Here is an 18578-nt window from a genome sequence, read left to right on the forward strand (position 1 = left end):
ACCAGATGCCTAAGGAAGCTGGGTGAGGTCCGTGGGGCTAAAGGAGTCAGGAGGAACACCACGGCACACCAACATGAGGCAAGGCAGGGTGCTCCTTCACACACTTTCCATTTACGCTCCAGAATCAGTTCCTTGGTACATCTACCCTGATTGACCCCACCTAGCCTTATATCACATTCACTCCACTTTTACCGCAACATTTAACTCATACTACAAAGTTTGCACGGTATTGACTATTTTGGGGCATGTACTGCTGTGTAAACATTTAGTTGGGGGAAGAGCGGGGAGAAACAGGACAGCCTTTGTTACCCCTGGACAGAAAGGACTCACAGGAGCCCATAAATAGAAATTGAAAACACATGAATCACTCAATATTTCTCTTCAGAAACACCCTGTCCCAGGGTTACCATGAAGGCAACATTCCAATATCCTGAGGAATCCCTAGCTCTTTCACAGGGGTCCTACACAATCTGCTCTGGACTTGTACTGCTTCCTGTGGTTTGCACTCCCTCCAGAAGGGACACTCATGGTGGAGCCGCTGGAACGGCATCCTTCCCATCCTTCCCTTTCCATCCCACTTGGCCTGTCCTAATAACTCACTATAACCTGGTGGTCACAACGTCTGGATCTCCTATTCCCTCCTTCAGAAAATCCACTCCCCTCATCTAGATCCTGGCTCTGTACTCTATCTGCAGAGATTACGGTTGCTCTTCTTTTTCTCTATGAAAGACAGTGCTCAGGACGCCCATCCCCACCCCACACCTTTTTCTCTCATTAGGGTAAAGAGAATTATGATTATTTTTGTGACACAAACCTCTTGAGCAATCTCAGCCCCTTTTAGGAAGAATGTTTTTTAAAATGCACAAAATAAAACTCATAGGATTATAATAGAAACAAATTTTTTTAAAGTTATCAAAATAAATTTTTTAAAAGGTCATAGACTAAAACAAACAAACAAACAAGCAAACAAAAAAAGTTCATAGGCTCTTAGGTTAAGGGTCCCAGCTCTAGAAGTTTCAATCCCTGAACTCTCAAATTTGAGCTTACTCCCGAGGTAACCCTTAAGCCTGTGTGTAAACATTCTTAATGTGTATATATGTGTCTTGTCTACTCGCTCTAGAAAGTCCTTAAGGGTACTTTTCCTCCATCCAGTATCCATTTTACTACACTGAGACTGGGTGGAAAGAGTCAGGGGAGCTGGGTGACTTCAGGAAGTCAGCTCCTCTAGGCCTCAATTTTCCTCTCTGTAAAATGGAGCTGAACCTGATGGTCATCTCTTTAGCTCCCAGCTCTAAATCCTATGATTAGTGTATGAGGTTGACTGTCTCCTTGCAGTCCCCACTGCTCCCATACTTTATTCTTTCTTTGTTGTCCCTGTCATCCTATGAATGTCAGATGGAAAAAGCAACAATCTATTTTATAACACAAAGTAGCCAGAGAGGACATATGTTTGGGATATTCCTCCATCTCTCTAAGACTATCCAAACTTGAAGTAGGCCTATTCTGTGCTCCAGGGACAGGCTCTGGTTGTTTCTCGTATTTAAGTATCCAGTATGCTGAGGAGGGAGGCGTGGGGTAGAAACAAATATCCAGGCACCATTAATGGAGAAGCATTTCCTGAAGAGCAGAGCACTGGCTTAAAAATTGTTTCCCAGCTTTCTGCTTTTTTTCTAATCTGGGAAACAATTTTTACAGCCAATGTTTCTGATAAAGGTCTCATTTCTCGAATATATAGAGAACTGAGTCAGATTTATAAGAATACAAGTCATTCCCCAATTGATAAATAATCAAAGGATATGAATGGGCAATTTTCAAATGAAGAAATTAAAGCTATCTACAATCTTATGAAAAAATGTTCTAAATCACTATTGATTAGAGAAATGCAAATTAAAACAACTCTGAGATACCATCTCACACCTATCAGATTAGCTAATATGACAGAAAAGGAAATGATAAATGTTGGAGAAGATGTGGGAAAATTGGAACACTAATACATTGTTGGTTGAGTTGTGAACTGATCCAACCATTCTAGAGAGCGATTTGGAACTATGCCCAAAGGGCAACAAAACTGTGTATACCCTTTGACCCAGCAATACCACTACTAGGTCTATATCCCAAAGAGACCATAAAAAAGGGAAAAGGACCTACATGTACCAAAATATTTGCAGCAGCTCTTTTTGTGGTGGCAAAGAATGGGAAATTGAAGGGATGCCCATCAACTGGGGAATGGCTGAGCAAGTTGTGGCATATGAATGTAATGGATACTATTGTGCTATAAGAAATGATGAGCAGGATGCTTTCAGAAAAATCTGGAAAGACTTACGTGAACTGATACACAGTGAAATGAGCAGAACCAGGAGAACGTTGTACACAGTAACAGCAACATTGTATGATGATCAGCTAAGACTAATATAGCTCTTCTCAGCAATACAATGACTCAACACAATTCCAAAAGACTCATGATGGAAAATGCTATCCACATCCAGAGAAAGAAAAAATGGAGTCTGAATACAGATTAAAGCATACCATTTTCACTTTTTGGGGGGTAGTTTTTCCCTTTTGTTCTGATTCTTCTTTCACAACCTGATTAATATACAAACATGTTTAACATGGTTGTACATGTATTGACTATCTCAGATTGCTTGCTGTATGGGGGAGAGGGAAGGGAGGTAGGGAGAAAAATTTGGAATTTAAAATCTTACAAAAATGAATGTTGAAAACTATCTTTACATGTAATTGGAAAAAATAAAATACTATTAAGTGGGGAAAAAAAGAAGAGGGCATTGGGACCTGGCATCTGTACCCTCAGCCCCTGATGCCTCTCAAACATAACCATTATTTCCCTGGGCTCCCCCACCCTCTTTAGATACTGTTCAGCTGGGAATAAGTGCTTCTTCCTGGGGCTCAGAATAAGGCTTGGCCCCAGGCAGCTGGCAGAGGGTGATGGTTCTGCCTTCACAGAGCCAGAAGACAGGATGGAGGGGCTGAGTGAAGAAGGCATTGAAGACATGTAGGAGCTGCATCTGAGGCTCTAAGCTGTAGAAAGAGAGACGTCCAACAGGCAGGTCCAACTCCATTCCCAGGAGGTGTCCAGGTTTGCCCAGAAGTCGCTGGGCCTCCCCATTGTGCCAGGCCTGGTAGCCATCCTCCTGCACCCGAAGCCCCCACGAACAAGAGTTTCGCCCAATGTTGTCCGTCTGTCCAGGCAGATTTCTCCGGGCAAGCCCATGGTAGGTGACACCCAGGGTCACTGAATGGTCTGACACTTCTACCTCCCAGTAGTGCTTTCCTGCCTCAAAGCTCTGTGTGCACAGCACTTGCCATAGCTGAAACCTCCCAGGCTGGGTAGCATGCTGGGCCCTGGAGCCATGTTTTACCCGCTGGTTTTGGCAGGATAGATAGAAGTGGTGGTTGGCGGTGTCAGGGTCAAAAGTGAGGTTGCGATAATCTGTGAGAAAAGGAATATGCACAGTGGTGAGGGGCTGTGGGGCCAGCCACTTCACTGCTCTATGGCTATCCAAGGAGTGACTTCCCTACCCCACCAGTGGAAGAGCTAAGACTCTTCCTGCCTCTGGGCTTCCCGGGATGCTCCTTCCAATAGCTGACATCCCTGAGACCCAAAGAGACAACAACCAGCATAGACATGTATATAGACAGTACATGAATGATACCCACATCTATGGATGCACACACACATATACATGGAGCAGGCTTACTCTGTTTCAATTCCTTCCTTAGTGTGCTCACTGGTCTTGGGACTGATTCCAGGGGTCCTCTGTGCTCTAGAATAAGAGGATGGGGTGTTATGAAGGAGGACTGATCCCCTTTTTTTTGGAGATCCTCTACTTACTATTCTAAGGGGGATGCTCTGTGGGGACCACTCAGCTTGGCCTGAGGCTAGGCAATAGGGAGGCACTATCACTTAGGGAAATAACTTTGGCCTGTTCCCTGGGGTCAAGAAACAGTCAATCCCAGACTGTGGAGGAGGGGCATTGGTAAAGGCTATCAAAGGTAGGAGGTCAGCCTTACCATTGAGGCCAGGATCTGCATCTCCAAGACTCACAGGGCCAATCTCATCCTTCATCAGGAGTTGATAGATTTGGTCTAGTGTCTTCTTCAGCTCCTTCAGCTGACCAGCATCTTCATCCCATGTCAGTGAGGGCACTGGTGCCAAAGACCCAGGGGGTATCAGAAGTAGAGCCCTCTGAACCATCAGAGACATGGGACCATCAGTCATAAGGCCTGAAGTGCCCCTAGTCCCACTCGGGAAAGAATCCTTCTCTCCACCAAGTCTTCTTCCCTTCCATTTGTGATTTCACCCTCCCCTCCCTTCCCCGTCAACTTCTCTCACTACCTCTGGGTACCTGGAGGAAGCTCATGTCATCGGGACAGGTTAACAGCTCTTGGATCTGCTGGGTGTGCCGTGCCAGGTATTCCATGTGGTCCTGAAGCCACTGCTTGGTCTCCCTGGCCTGTGCCAGGGCAGCTGCCTTTTCCTGCTCAATGCTCTGGAACGCCTTATCCCGCTGTGCTTCGAGGGCCCGCATCAGGCAAGCGACTTTTTTGGAGACAGCCAAGGCCAGAGTGTGGACTGAGTTCTGGGTGGGCGGAGGAGGCTCAAGTTGGGAGCAGTGAAGGTGGGCATAGACTGACAAAGACAGCTCTGGGGCACTAAACAGAGTGGGGTCAACTCTGAGTGAGGTGGAACAGGGCAGTGACAGGCTGGGTCCCCGGAAGATGTGTCCAGGGGCCCAGCATCGTGAGAACACAAGTATTTCTCCTGTCTGCTGAATTAAATACTGACCCCTCCTACTTTAAGATTTGCAGAGTGCTTTCCTCATAACAAACTTATAGGGGTATTATTATTCTCACTTTACAGCTGAGAAAACTAAGGCTTGGAGTGGCTTGCTCATAATCCCATTAAGAGAGATAACATAGTAAAGTATGAAGAGAAATCTATTGGAAGTCAGAGAGCTCAGGATTCAAATTCTGGCTCTGCTATTTATTAACTGTGTGACCTTGAGTAACTTATTTCCCCACTCAGGGCCTCTCTTTAATCATAATTGGCAGGATCTATCTAGACCTTGAAAGTTTGTAAAGCATTTTACATATGTTATCTCATTCAGTACTCACAACCACCCTGGGAGGTAGGTGCTATTATTATCCCTGTTTTACAGATGTTTTACAGATGTATCAGTGTTTTACAGATGAAGACACTGCGGCAGACAGAAGCAAAGTGACTTGGCCAGGATCACAGAGCTAATAAGTGTCTGATTCAGGATTTGAACTCAGGTCTTGCTGATTCCAAGTCCACCCTCTACCCACTGTACCACCTAGCTGCTTCTTTAACTTTAACGTGAGGGGGGAGGGTGGATTAGATTATCTTTGACGTCCCTTCCAACTCCAAAGCTATGATTTTATCTTTCCATGAAACCAGGCTACCTGGAAATCAGCCTCTTCTACCAGTGGGTAGACTATGGGGGCAGACAGAGAACCGCATTGCCAAGTGTGAAAGGGGTAAGGTTGAGCAGCCTGCTTCCTTCTCCCAATTTGCCCCTACCAATCCAGCCAGCCTAGTGCCAGAGGCCACGGGGAGTAGCTAACCAATCCCCTTCCTACTCCCCAACTTCACATTTCCAGTAAATATGACAATGTGGAGGTTGTAGAAAAGCTAGCCCTCCCAACCTAAGGAAAAAGAAATGAATAACAGAACTCCAATAGGGAATTACACAAAAAGCCAAGACAGTGGAGACTGGAAAAGAATTCAACCAGAGAAGTTGGTGAAAGATCTGGCAAATGGACCTGAAGCCTGGGAGGGCTGAAAATGGAATCATGCCAGAGAAAATATAAGTAAACAGAAGAAAACACTAAACACTGTGAAGAAATACTAAGGATTAAGAGAAAGCCTTGAGGTAATCCTAGATGAAAAGAGTAATTGCATAACAAATACAAGCAGAATCCCAGAGGGGAAAAAATGGTTTGGCTATGAGGATCACAAGAATTTCTGGAAGAAATAAAGCAAAACCAAAAGTAGAAAGCCTTACCCAAATGATGGACTCTGAAAAACAGAACAGAACAATCAGAATTCAATGACTCCATGAGACAAGAAATATTAGAAGAAAGTTAGATTAAATGAGGTAATACATGTAAAGCACTTTGCAAATCTTAAAACCCTCACATAAATGTGAGCTATTGTTAAAGTCAAAGAAATTAAAAAGAAGAAGAAACTGGACGGTATCTACAAAAACAACTGATCTGGAAAAATACGTTGAGGAGAGCTAATTGAAGAACAATTAGACTCTCTGCAAACCATTACCAATCAAAAACCATGCATATTTTATTTCAAGAAATCATAAAACAAAACTGACCCACCAGAACCAGAAGACAAAGAATAAATAAGCATATACCACTTAACCTCTAAAGTGAAAACACTCAAGAATGCCGTTACCAAATTCCAAAGCTTTTAGTCAAAGCAAAAATATTGCAAGTAGCCAGAAACATTTTAAGTGCCAAAGAACTACAGTCAGGATTATACAAGACTATGCTATAACTATTATGATGTGAAAAACTTGGAATATAATTTTCCAAAAGGTAATAGATAAAAGAGAAACTTGGGCAGACTTCGAGAGACAATAAAAGATAAAAGGGCCTGATGTGTGCTGGTCCAAGGAGTCACAAAGAATCTCACAATAACAGAGATAAGAGGCTTGAAAACCAAAGATAATGTACCCTGCAAAACCAAGTCTCATGCTACAGGGGGAAAATGGACCTTAACTAGAACAGAGGACCTACAAACATTCCTGATGAAAAGACCTAAGCTGAGTAGAAACTTTAAATGCAAACACAGAACTAAGAAAAACCCACACTTAAATAACTTGAAGCAATGATGAAATTCTTTCATTCCAAAAAGGGGGAAAGGGATAAGTGTCCCTTCACAATACTCCAATTTTCAAGGATCACAGATGGTGTTAAGATACACGCAAACACAAAGGTGTGTGTTATTTTGTTGTTTTTAAGAAAAGAAATAAAATGGAGGGATAAAATTAATAAACCAGGAAAGAAATGAGAAAGAAAGGTAAAGAACGTACTATTTTGAGTAACTGGGGTACATCGAAAGAAGATTATGCAAACATGGAGGAAGGGGTAGGGACGGAGATCTAATGGTGCTTTTACCTGAACAAAAGAGTGTTGAACATACATACTCAAAAGTTTGGTATAAGAGGCAGCTAGGTGGCACAGTGGATAGGGCACCAGCCCTGGACTCAGGAAGATCTGAGTTCAAATCTGACCTCAGAGACATAACACTCACTAGCTGTGTGACCTTGGGCAAGTCACTTAACCCCAATTGCCTCACCCCCCCCAAAATAACCAAGCTATGTATAAAATATCAGGGAGCCAACCTACCAAGACACACAGAAATTATAAGAATATACTCTATATAGAAATGAAGACAAACTAAAATAATTAGAGAGATAATAATTGCTTATGTTTGGGATGTGTCAATAAATAAAAATGACAACACTTACTAATTTATACATTCTATACTATGCTATTAAATTTCCAAAGAGTTACTGTATAACACTAGAAAAATAACTATAAAATTCATCTGGATGAACAAAAATATATCAAGGGAAAACATGAAAAAAAAAGTGGGAAAGAAAGGCACCTAAAATCACCAGCTCTCAAACTACTCTACAAAAAAAAGTAATCATCAAAGTTCTCTGGTATTGATTGAAAAATTAGAAAAAAATTGATCAGTGGGAAAATAAAATACACAAAACCCAGAAGCAATTATGTAAGGTGTTAGATAATCAATCGATCAACATTTCTTAAGTATCTACTATGTGCCAGGCAATGTGCTAAGGAAAATAACTTATAAAAGACTTAAGACCTACAATTGATACAATGATCAGTCACTATTCCAGAGAACCAATGATGAAATTAGCTTTCTACTTCTACCTCTTAGCAGAGAGATGATAGAGAAGAGGTTCAGAATGATCGATAACCTTCTCAAGCAAGGCCAATGTGTAAGATTTTTTTTATTTGCTTACCCTTATTTGTTACAAAAGAGGGTTTTCAGCATGGTGATACTCAGTATCTCCCTCCCAGAGAGCCATTCTATGTATCAAATAGCATTTTGTAGAGAAACCAAAAAAAAAGAAAAAGAAAAATCAGAGCAACTGATTCATACCAATGAAAAAGTATGAAAACACGTGAGATGTATAACATCTGCGGACATCCCACCTCCATGGAGGGGTGAGCTGGAGATGTCTTCTCATGTCTTCATTTGATGCTTGATCTTTCTAATTTTGTTACATTCACTTTTGAATTTTGGATGTGTGGTTTTTCTTTCCATTTACACTGTTGTAGTAACTATGTTATTGTTTTCTTGACTCTGCTTACTTCACTGCTACATTTCATGTGGATTTTTCCACGCTTTTCTGTATTTATCACATACATTATTTCTTATAGCAGAGTAACATTAAAATTAAATTAATGTACAAAAAAGGAGGGTGAGATTTTTTTGGGGGGGAGAATTGAGGAGGTAGTGATGGTGATAACAAAAAGAAAAGAAAAAAGAAATTGTCAGTGAAACAAAGTAAAAAATATATTGAAAGGAGGAAAAGGAATTTCTGAAGGGGACATGGACAAGCAGGGCAGTGTTGGAAGTGTGGTCTTAAATTTAATCTATATTTTAAAGATATAACAAGCTATACAAAGTATCATAAGTAATCCTCTTGTTCTGTTCTCTATATAAGGAAATGTCCATGATTGTCATATTCATGATTAAAAAGAAACTTTTTTCTTTCTCCAATGCGAAGGGCAGTAATTCTGGAGGTGTGAGGAAGGGCTACGTTACCTGAATCTCCTCACTCTTCTGCTGCAGCTCCTGAACTTGTTCCTCAGCCTGGACTGCCTGCCTCCAGTTTTCCTCCAGCTGCTCTTCCAGCCGTTTCTATGACATCAGTGAGATAAAAAGGCAAGACAGGATCCAGATAGGGTGTAGATCCGGACGTCTCCTTCTACCCTGTGCCAATATCATACCAGGTACTGCGAAATGCACTAGCATGGGAATCAAAAGACCTGAGTTCTGCCACACACGCTATGTGTGACCTTGGTCAACTTACTTCCTCCTTTGGACCTCTGATTCTTCATCTGTAAAATGGGGATAATAATACCTACTATACCTATCCTTTAGTTTTACTGTGGAGATTGAAACAAGCTTGTGGCGCCTGTAAAGTGCTAAATAAGAGTTTCTTAACCTGGGGTCCACAGATTTCAGGCAGTCTGTTAACTTGGATGAGGAAAAAAAATGACATCTTCATTTGCATTTAAAAACATTATTCTGAGAAGGGGTCTACAGGTTTCATCAGATGGTCAAAGAGGTCTATAACAAAATGAGTGGTTAAGAACCTTGTGCTAAACATATGTGATCTCTATGTCTTCCTAACCTCAGCACTAGATCTAGGCAAAAGGAAAGGGTCCTGGTTCCTGTCTCATCGTTTCTACCCCCTCTCTAGCCCCAGGCCCCAACATTCCCTGAAGATCTCAACAATTATCTAGAGGCATCAGCACAGACAAGCAAATTGACTAACTTGCTATTCCCTGACTCACCATTCCACCTCCTGCTCAAATGCTTTCTAATAGTTTTCATAATCATTGATTATGTGGCTCATTGTTTAGGTCTGGATGGCTTTGAATGAGTGTAAATGGCAATGGCCTTCACCTTCCAGACTGCTATCTTTGTAATGGTAAATTGGGCTATCTTTTGTCTCAACTCTTATCCCTTAGACATTGAATGGTCCTGGCCTCAGACAAACTGAGACCTGGGAAAGATCTTAATTTAGAAAGGCCAAGGTTCATGCACTGCATCCTGGGCCAGTACCAGTCACCTAGACCTTTGTCTTGCCACTAGACTTTAATGATTCTGGAAGGGAGTGAGCCTGAGGATTTTGCACACCTGCCTCATTTAAATCCAATTGGTGTGCAGGTCAAGAAACCACCCTCTGTGATATCATTGGTCCTCTTTGAGAAGGAAGGATGAATACCACCACCAATAACCATAGGCTCTTCCCCATGCTTGGAAAGCATTTTATCCTCACCTCAGCCTCTTAGAATCCCTAGCTTCCTTCAAGGCTCAGCTCAAGTGCTTTGCTGGTCTCCTGAGGTGTTAGTGGTCTCTTCCTCCTCTTCGTATATATCTATATCTATCTATCTATGTAGCTAGCTAGATATAGATATATAGTTAGACCTATAGATATATTTATATAAATATATAGAGAGATAGGAATATCGATAGACATCATTATATAAATATAGATATGGGTAGATATAACTATATATAGATAAGTAAGATATATAATAGAGCTAGATATTCAATATAGATATATAGATATCTATCCATGTAGATATATAGGTAGATATCAATATTGATAGATATAGATGTATATAGGTAGATAGATATACAGATATCAATTTTGATAGATATGTAGATAGCTGTAGATATCAGTATAGATAGATACAGATATCAATATTGATAGATCTAGATCTATCAATATATGTCTATCTAGATACATCGATCTAGAGATCTATATATATGTATACATACACACATAGATGTGTATATATATATATATATACAGATATAGATAGATATATACATATACGTGTATACATCTCTATACAGATATAGAGATACAATATATACATATATATTTATATTTGGAATTTTGGCCACAAGAAGACACATATTTAAAAGAAAAACAATTGTCTTTTCTGAGAAACTTTTTTTTTGTTTTATTATACATTTTGTTTGTAAGAATGGCTGTCACTGAGCTGGTGGACCAATTATCCCACCCCATTTAATGTCAAGACATTAAGCTCTGGTACGTTACCCAGGTGAGAACAGTTTTCTATGAGAAAACAATTAGAGGTTTTAGATCAAGTGCAGAAAATATCCTGAATCATTATGGATGTCTTTGAAAGTCACTAGATGAACTGGAGAAGCATTAATTAAGATCTACTCACTCAATAGCCCTTACATATCCAACGGTGTTTCTAATTTGTTTTTATGGATTAATCCCCCCCCCAAAAGAAACAAACTTTAAAATGTAATGTAATCAGGTAGGCTTTTTGAAGGGCAGGTATTGTTTCGTGTTGTGTCTTTATATTTCCTGCACCTAGCCCATTCATCGTAGGTAATTAAGAAATAATGGTGTTTATACATGTTACATTTCATTTTATCTACAGAATAATGGTGTGTGAGAGTGTGTGCGTATTATTATCACCATTTCACAGATGGGATAACTGAGGCTGTGACTGGCTAGTGACTTGCCCCGAGTCACACAGCTAGCCAAGTGTCTGCGTCCGGATTGGAACTCGGGTCTTCCAGACTCCAAGCCTAGCGCTCCACCATCCCACTATGCTCCCCAGCTGCCTCCACAAGCTGGGCCAGGGTTTGGTTGGGAATGGACTGGCTGCGTGAAGACTCGGTTCAGACTGTCCTGCATCTGCCCACCCCTCCAGCTCCCTCACCTCTTGCTCCTTGCGCTCCACATCGGGCATGACGCGCTGGTGGTCCTGGCACTGGTCCACCGTGCAGGCACAGCAGATGCACAGCTTCTCGGTCTCGCAGTAGAGCTCCAGGGCTCGCCCATGCCGGGGGCATAGGGCTGACCGGCTCGGGCCTGGTACTGGTTTCACCGCGACCAGCTGCCTTTCGGCCGTCCTGAGGGCTTCCACCACTTCACACAGAGCCCCGTTCTTGTGCAGTGCGGGGCGCTGCATGAACGGGGTCCGGCACTGGGGGCAGTCCACCTCTTGCCTGCGCCAGTGGTCTTCGATGCATGCCCGGCAAAAGTTGTGGCCACAGGGCAGAGTGACAGCTTCCTGGTACAACTCCAGACAGATTGCACAGACTAGCTTCTCCTCTAGCTGCAAGGTAGCCATTCTTTCGCTCTAGCCAGCGGACGGAGAAGCTCCAGAACCCAGAAAGGGAAGTCCAGGGGTTGAAGCTAGGAGCCTGCAATTTCTCGAAGTGTGGAGAGAGGAGAGGGTTGGCCGGGCTCCTCCCCTTCTTTGAATCTTAGGCCTGGTAGATGACACTGAAGGATCTCTCCTCCCACTTGGGGTAGAGGTTGGGGAGAGGGGGGGAGGCAGAATCATAGGGTGGAGAACTGGAGCTTGCTGAGTGTGCTTTCAGAGGCCACCACACCCAGGAGTCCAGACTAGACACTGAGTCTGACCAAATTTCTCTTCTCCTAAAGTCTTGCTTCTAACAGTCTCCAGTTTCCCACCCACTTCCTGTTTGTCTCCTCGCTTTGTTCCCGCCCAGAACCCGGTCTTTCCTCTTCTGCTTTATGTGCCTCCTTTTCCTCCCTGTTTTTCCTGTTATTCAGACCTTCCGCCCCTTGGCTGGATGGTTACCCAGGGCCTAGTGACAAATGGTAGTTATCCCTGTCCCTGCTGTTTCTGCAGCTATTTATTAAGCACTGGTATGCATAGAGCTGAAGATACAAAGAAAAGAGTAAAACTTTTGTAGCCTCAAAGAGCTTTCATTCAAACAGGGTACACACGCACATATATACAAAACAGACCCAAGGAAACTGGGGTGGGGGGGTGGGGGGTTGTAAAGGAAGGCAACAGTAGCTAGAGGGACCCAGAAAGTCCCTTGACAGATAAAGCTTGAATTGAATCTTAAAGTCAACCAAGAATTCCAAAAGGCAGAGGTGAGGAAGAAATGAATTCCAGGCATGGGGTACAGTTAGAGAAAACATCCAGAACAACTTTCTAACAAATTACATACAACAAAATAACAAAGCATACAGATATGTATTGATAAAATCCTTTACATTTTCACATTTATAAAATAATTTTCATATTATAAAATAAATATGCTTCATCTTTATTATTAGTAAGAAAAAAAGGCAATTTCTTTCTTTAGCTCAAAACACACCTGTTATGAGAATTTTTTTTCTTTTATTACTTTTTATCATTTGGGGCTCAGGGTCATTCCTCTTGCATCTTTTGGTTAACTAAAAGCCTGTCTTCTGTTAATATTAATCTCACCTGATTAAAACTTGATTCATGAAATGATAGTGTTAAAAACTGTTTGACATTGCTCAGATAGAAGCCAAAGGGGAGTTCGACCTTCCCAAAGTGACATAGTTATTTGAAGAAGGATTCCAACTGTAGCAGACTCCTTGATTATCTTGGTGACATGTAAATCCCTTTCCCCTCAATCAGTCCATTGTGAACTTTCTAAATGTGCTTTAATCTAGAACCTAACTTAGTTTACCTATAGAGTCTGTTTAACTAGGTTTGTTTCCTTAGGGAATGTATGAGATTATGATTCTGCATAACATAACATAAAACATTTTGTAGTCCTGTTGAACAGGTGTGTCACTTTTTCCTCTTTCTATGCAATTCACCAGTCTAGATCACCTAGCAATCCAGGGCTTCAGGTTTTTGGCTACAGAATCTTCCTGGAACGATACTGGTTCTTCTCCACAAGCACTGCTGTTGTAGAAATCACCTCCTTCTGGCTTAGTCACCTCCTGACTTTGAAATTCCCAAACGCTTGAGTCCACTAAGTAGCCACCATGGTTAGACATGCCCCCTCTTAGGATCACTCTTCAGTCACCTGTGTTTGGGGACAGAAACACAAAACAGAAGCAGCAGCCAGGGCCTTGAGCTGCATAGACTTTACTAGGTAAGCACATGCTCTTGCTGCTCTGAGCATGTAGCTGCCATAGCTACTGTGTGGTGGGAGGTGGGGAGAGAAATCTTGTAAATGCTATAAACTCATGTCACTGAGGAATATTAATATAAAATTTTTTTAACTTATTAAAAGTGTTTAATTTTCTCCGGAAAAACTTTCTTGTCAGTGTGGAGGCAAAGGGAAAGAGGCCCTATATTTTTTTGTCTCCATGGTAAATTGAATAATCAGCTCACTTTGTATTTTGGTTTACTTTTGGCACAGTCTATTTACAAAGCTAAAGGTTACTGTTATTAGAATATAATTTGAAGAAAGGGCACACTAGTCTCCCTAAAAATCTAAACTAAGACTTTCATAATACATTTATTTATTTATTATAACATCATGAATTTCCTGCTCATAGCAATGAACTAGGCAGTAGGGTATGGCAAACTTATGTCTGAGAACTACATACTCTTTTCATCTTTCATTGTATGGAACATTGTTACCTTGAAGTTAAAAATGGTTATGGACCTTAATAATGGACCTTAGAGTTACTTCTTCATTTTCTTCACTATGTAGTGGCTAAAAATTGTTTGGAAAAGATCCTATTTGGTTTATAGAAATGTTTGAGCCAACCAGTTTCTCTGTCCCATGGGTTGTAGTATCAAAAAACTTTTTGACTTGTACCCTAAATGTTGAGCTGTGGGTCTTTCTCACCATAAGTCAATTGATATATAGTAGGGGAAGGGATTAATAAGAGAACTCCTGATCAATTGATGAAATCAAGAGGAAAGTAATAGAGACAAGTTCTTCAACAAAGTGTAAAGAAGTGTTTATACTTTGTCACCCTCTTTATGAGATGTGAAATTTTTCATTCAAGCTTGATGGAACCTGCAGGGGGCTAGCCTAATTACCAGCAATACCTTAGTGGCCCTTTAAAAACTTCTCTAGGGACACATTTGAGGAGATAATTCTGAGAGAATTTGAGTTCTGGTAGTTGAGAAGAGAGCCACTTTGGAAGAAAAATCCAGGAATTGCTGTTTGCCTCTTGGTGGGGGATTGGGGAAGGGAAGGATTTGAAAAGAAAGGACATCAAGGTTCTACAGTGCCAGAGGCCATGGATCATGTTGTCTACATCTACAACTCTTCTAATGAACTCTGTTTATGCTGTTTTCCTCTTATTCTTGTATGTATTAGTGGGAGAATGTACCCCAGTTCTATAGGAGGAAGTGCTTTCTATGACTATTCTTACATTATTGTAGTAAATGACTTTGCTGGGAGTCAGTCAAACGGCTGATTGTTAAAGGAAAACACACGGGTGGCAGCTCACGAGCTAGTTTTAGGAGAACATACTCACAGAGTAACTTGAGCCTGAGTTAGTCTTCCCCAGGGTCTCAATGTATGAGGAACGGAGCATTACAGATATATTTGTTGGGAATCCTGGACATAGACCAGGTGAGGAGAGGTATCCCCATACTTTTCTGAAGCACTTTTTCTGCTCTATTTTTGTTTTTAGTTAAATCTCGAAGGTTCTTTAAGTAAACCATCAAATCATCTGCAAAGTGATCATTTTGTTTCTTCTTTGCCTATGTTTCTTCCCTCAATTTCTTTTTCCTATTGTATTGCTATAGCTATAGCTCTTATTTCTAGAACTATATCAAGTAACAGTGGTGACACAGGACAACCTTGTTGTAGCCTTGATCTTTTTGTTATAGGATGTGTGTGTGTACTAGGAGGACAATAGGCTCAAAATAAAGGCCAATTCCCTGGTTGCTAGCCCTTAAGGGGGAGAGGAGGGTAGCTCTAAGCATATACTAGCTGGGTTGACCTCTTTCCACCAAACACTTTACACAAAGGAGCATAACAAGTGGAAAGTCTCCCTCCAAAGTCTCTAGGGAAACAAGCTGAAAATCAGGGATATGTTGAGGAGCCAGCTTCTACTATACCTTGCTATCCACAGCTTCCAAATTCTCTCTCTTCCTTGCAGTTGAATTCAAAGAACATCTGTAACTGTATCTATCTACCAGTTAGGTGGATAGAATGCCTATGCACATGCAACAGAATACAGAACAGAAGTGGGAACCTGGCTTACACTGGAAAGGCCTCATTTTTCTCCATTAGAGGAGATGGTTGCAATTGGTTTTAGATAGATGTTTGTTGCTCAGTCATGTTTACTCTTTGTGACTCCTTTTGGGGTTTTCTTGGCAAAGGTCCTGGAGTGGTTTGCCATTTCCTTCTCTAGCTCATTTTACAGATGAGGACACTGAGACAAACAGGGTTAAGTGATTTGCCCAAGTCACACAGCCAGTCAGTGTCTGAGGCTACATTCAAATTCAGGTCTTCCTGACTCTCCACTGCACCACCTACCTGCCCCTTAGATAGACACTACTTACCCTATTAAGGTCTGTTTCTATGCTTTCCAGTGATTTTTTTTGGGGGGGGTGAAGCAATGGGTTGAAGTGACTTGCCCAGGGTCACACAGCTAACAAGTGTCAAGTATCTGAGGCCAGATTTTAACTCAGGTCTTCCTGAATCCAGGGCTGGTGCTCTATTTACTACACCATCTAGCTGCCCCCACTTTCCAGTGATTTTAAAAAACAAACGGCATATTGCATTTTGTCAAAAAGCTTTTTCTATATTTATTGAAATAATCATGGGTTTTATTGATTTTTGGTATTAGTATGGTCTGTTATGTTTTTAGTATGTTTACTATGTTTACTATGTTCTCATATTGAACCCAATGTTCCTGAAATAAATCCACTCTGGTAATAATGTATGATTTTTAAAAATGTTGTTGGGGTTCATATTAGAAGCTGCTATGGTTTCATTAATGGAAGTGACATTTAAGAAGATAATTACTTGCTTTGACACTGAACTCTGAGCACAACTGGACCTTTCCATCTGACCTGTAGCTGAACTCCCCCATATACACTGTCTCTACTTATTACAATGTGAGCTTCTGGATAGCAGGGTCTGCCTTACTTTTCTATTTGTATCCCTAGCACTTAACACAGTGTTTAGTTGATACTTTTAAGTAGCTAGTTAAGTAATTAGTTGTCAGCAAGTGCTAATTAATGCATTTTCATTCATTTCCATTACTTTATTGAAGAAATTGCCTCAATCAGTTTGTGATTTGCTAGGGTTTTCTAAGCAAATCATCCATATGGCAACTAATTCTAGGTTTTCATTTTACGTTGTTTTTAATAATTTTTTAAAAATGGCCCTTTTGAGTATGGCAGAAACTAGGCATAGACCCAAATCTCATACCATATACCAAAACACAGTCAAAATGGGTTCATGACTTAGATATAAAGGCTGATACCATAAGTAAACTGGGAGAACAAGGAATAGTTTACCTATCAGAACTATGGAGAACAGAAGAATTCATGACCAAACAGGAGATAGAGAACATTATGAAAAGCAAAATGGATAATTTTGATTACATTAAATTGAAAAGGTTTTGCACAAACAAAGCCAATGCAACTAAGATTATTAGAAGGAAGGTAGAAAACTGGGAAAGAATTTTTACAACCAGTCTCTCTGATAAAGGCCTCATTTCTAAAATATATAGAGAATTAAGACAAATTTATAACACAAGCTATTCCCCAATTGATAAATAGTCAAAGGATATGAACAGACAGTTCTCAGATGAAGAAATCAAAGCCATCTATAGTCATATGAAAAAATGCTCTAAATCGTTATTGATTAGAGAAATGCAAATCAAAACAACTCTGAGGTACCACATCACACCTATCAGATTGGCCAACATGACAAAACAGGAAAATGATAAATGTTGGAGAAGATGTGGGAAAATTGGAACACTAATACATTGTTGGTGGAGTTGTGAAATGATCCAACCATTTTGGAGAACAATTTGGAACTATGCCCAAAGGCTACAAAAATGTGCATACCCTTTGATCCAGCAATAGCACTTCTAGGGCTATATCCCAAAGAGATCAAACAAATGGGAAAAAGACCCACATGTACAAAAATATTCATAGCAGCTCTTTTTGTGGTGGCAAAGAATTGGAAATTGAGATGCCCATCAATTGGGGAATGGCTGAGCAAGTTGTGGTATATGAATGTAATGGAATACTATTGTGCTATAAGAAATGATGAGCAGGCTGACTTCAGAAAAACCTGGAAAGACTTATATGGTCTGATGCTGAGTGAAGTGAGCAGAACCGAGGGGACTTTGTACACAATAACAGCCATGTTATGCAATGACTAATATTGTTAGACTGAACCCTTCTCAGCATTACGAGGATCTAAGACATCTCCAGAGGCCTCGGGATGGAAAATGCTGTCCACATCCAAAGAAAGAACTATGGAAGTTGAATTGCTATCACTGTTTTTTACCTTCTGTTGAGTTTTGTTTTATCTTTCTGATGGTTCCTCCTATTGGTTTTAATTTATACTTACAACTTCACTAATGTGAAAAATATGTTTAATGGGTATGTAAATGTAAAGCCTATATCAGATTGTGCGCCGTCTTGGGGAGGGTGGCGGGGAGGAAGGGGGAGAAAAATTTTCAACTCAAAAGCATATGGAAGTGATTGTTGATAAATCAAAATAAATTAATAAAATTTTTTATAAAAAAAAAAAATGGCCTTTTTATTCCTGTGCTTTGTGGTTTTAGTAGCATATGCGAGCTTTACTTTGAAAAGGCTTTGATCTATTGATATACTCATATGGTCGGGTATTGTTTTTTAGTGATAATACTTTTTGTTTTCCTATTGTTACTATCTTTGTATCTCTAACATAAATCCACCTTGGTCCTAGTGATTGTGTGTGTGTGTGTGTGTGTGTGTGTTTTAACTTTTCCTCTTAAAAGCTTAGCAGTACCAGATCTCAGACTGTGTTACAAAGCAGTAATCAT

The 18578-nt window shown here is 40.7% G+C and overlaps 1 protein-coding gene across 1 annotated transcript; it reads right to left on the minus strand.

Moving 5' to 3' along the window:
• Nucleotides 1-882: 882 nt before the first annotated feature.
• Nucleotides 883-12309, minus strand: TRIM65 (tripartite motif containing 65). Its single transcript, XM_021002612.2, has 6 exons — nucleotides 11536-12309; nucleotides 8861-8956; nucleotides 4365-4598; nucleotides 4030-4204; nucleotides 3717-3782; nucleotides 883-3448 (listed from the first exon to the last, which is right to left on the minus strand). The coding sequence occupies exons 1-6, from the start codon at nucleotides 11947-11949 to the stop codon at nucleotides 2874-2876; spliced, it is 1560 nt and encodes a 519-aa protein (XP_020858271.1). The 5' UTR covers nucleotides 11950-12309; the 3' UTR covers nucleotides 883-2873.
• Between the last annotated feature and the right edge of the window lie 6269 nt (nucleotides 12310-18578).

This window comes from Phascolarctos cinereus, unplaced genomic scaffold, assembly GCF_003287225.1.
Source record: "Phascolarctos cinereus isolate Bilbo 61053 unplaced genomic scaffold, phaCin_HiC Scaffold_5;HRSCAF=322, whole genome shotgun sequence".
Lineage (NCBI taxonomy): Eukaryota > Metazoa > Chordata > Mammalia > Diprotodontia > Phascolarctidae > Phascolarctos > Phascolarctos cinereus.

Excerpts from the sequence above, each read along its gene's own strand:
- TRIM65 (XM_021002612.2), bottom strand. The coding sequence starts at position 11,949 with ATGGCTACCTTGCAGCTAGAGGAGAAGCTAGTCTGTGCAATCTGTCTG. Across the intron at positions 8,957-11,535 it reads TGGAGCGCAAGGAGCAAGAG|AAACGGCTGGAAGAGCAGCT; the intron begins GTGAGGGAGCTG and ends CTGATGTCATAG. Across the intron at positions 4,599-8,860 it reads AGAAGAGTGAGGAGATTCAG|AACTCAGTCCACACTCTGGC; the intron begins GTAACGTAGCCC and ends CCGCCCACCCAG.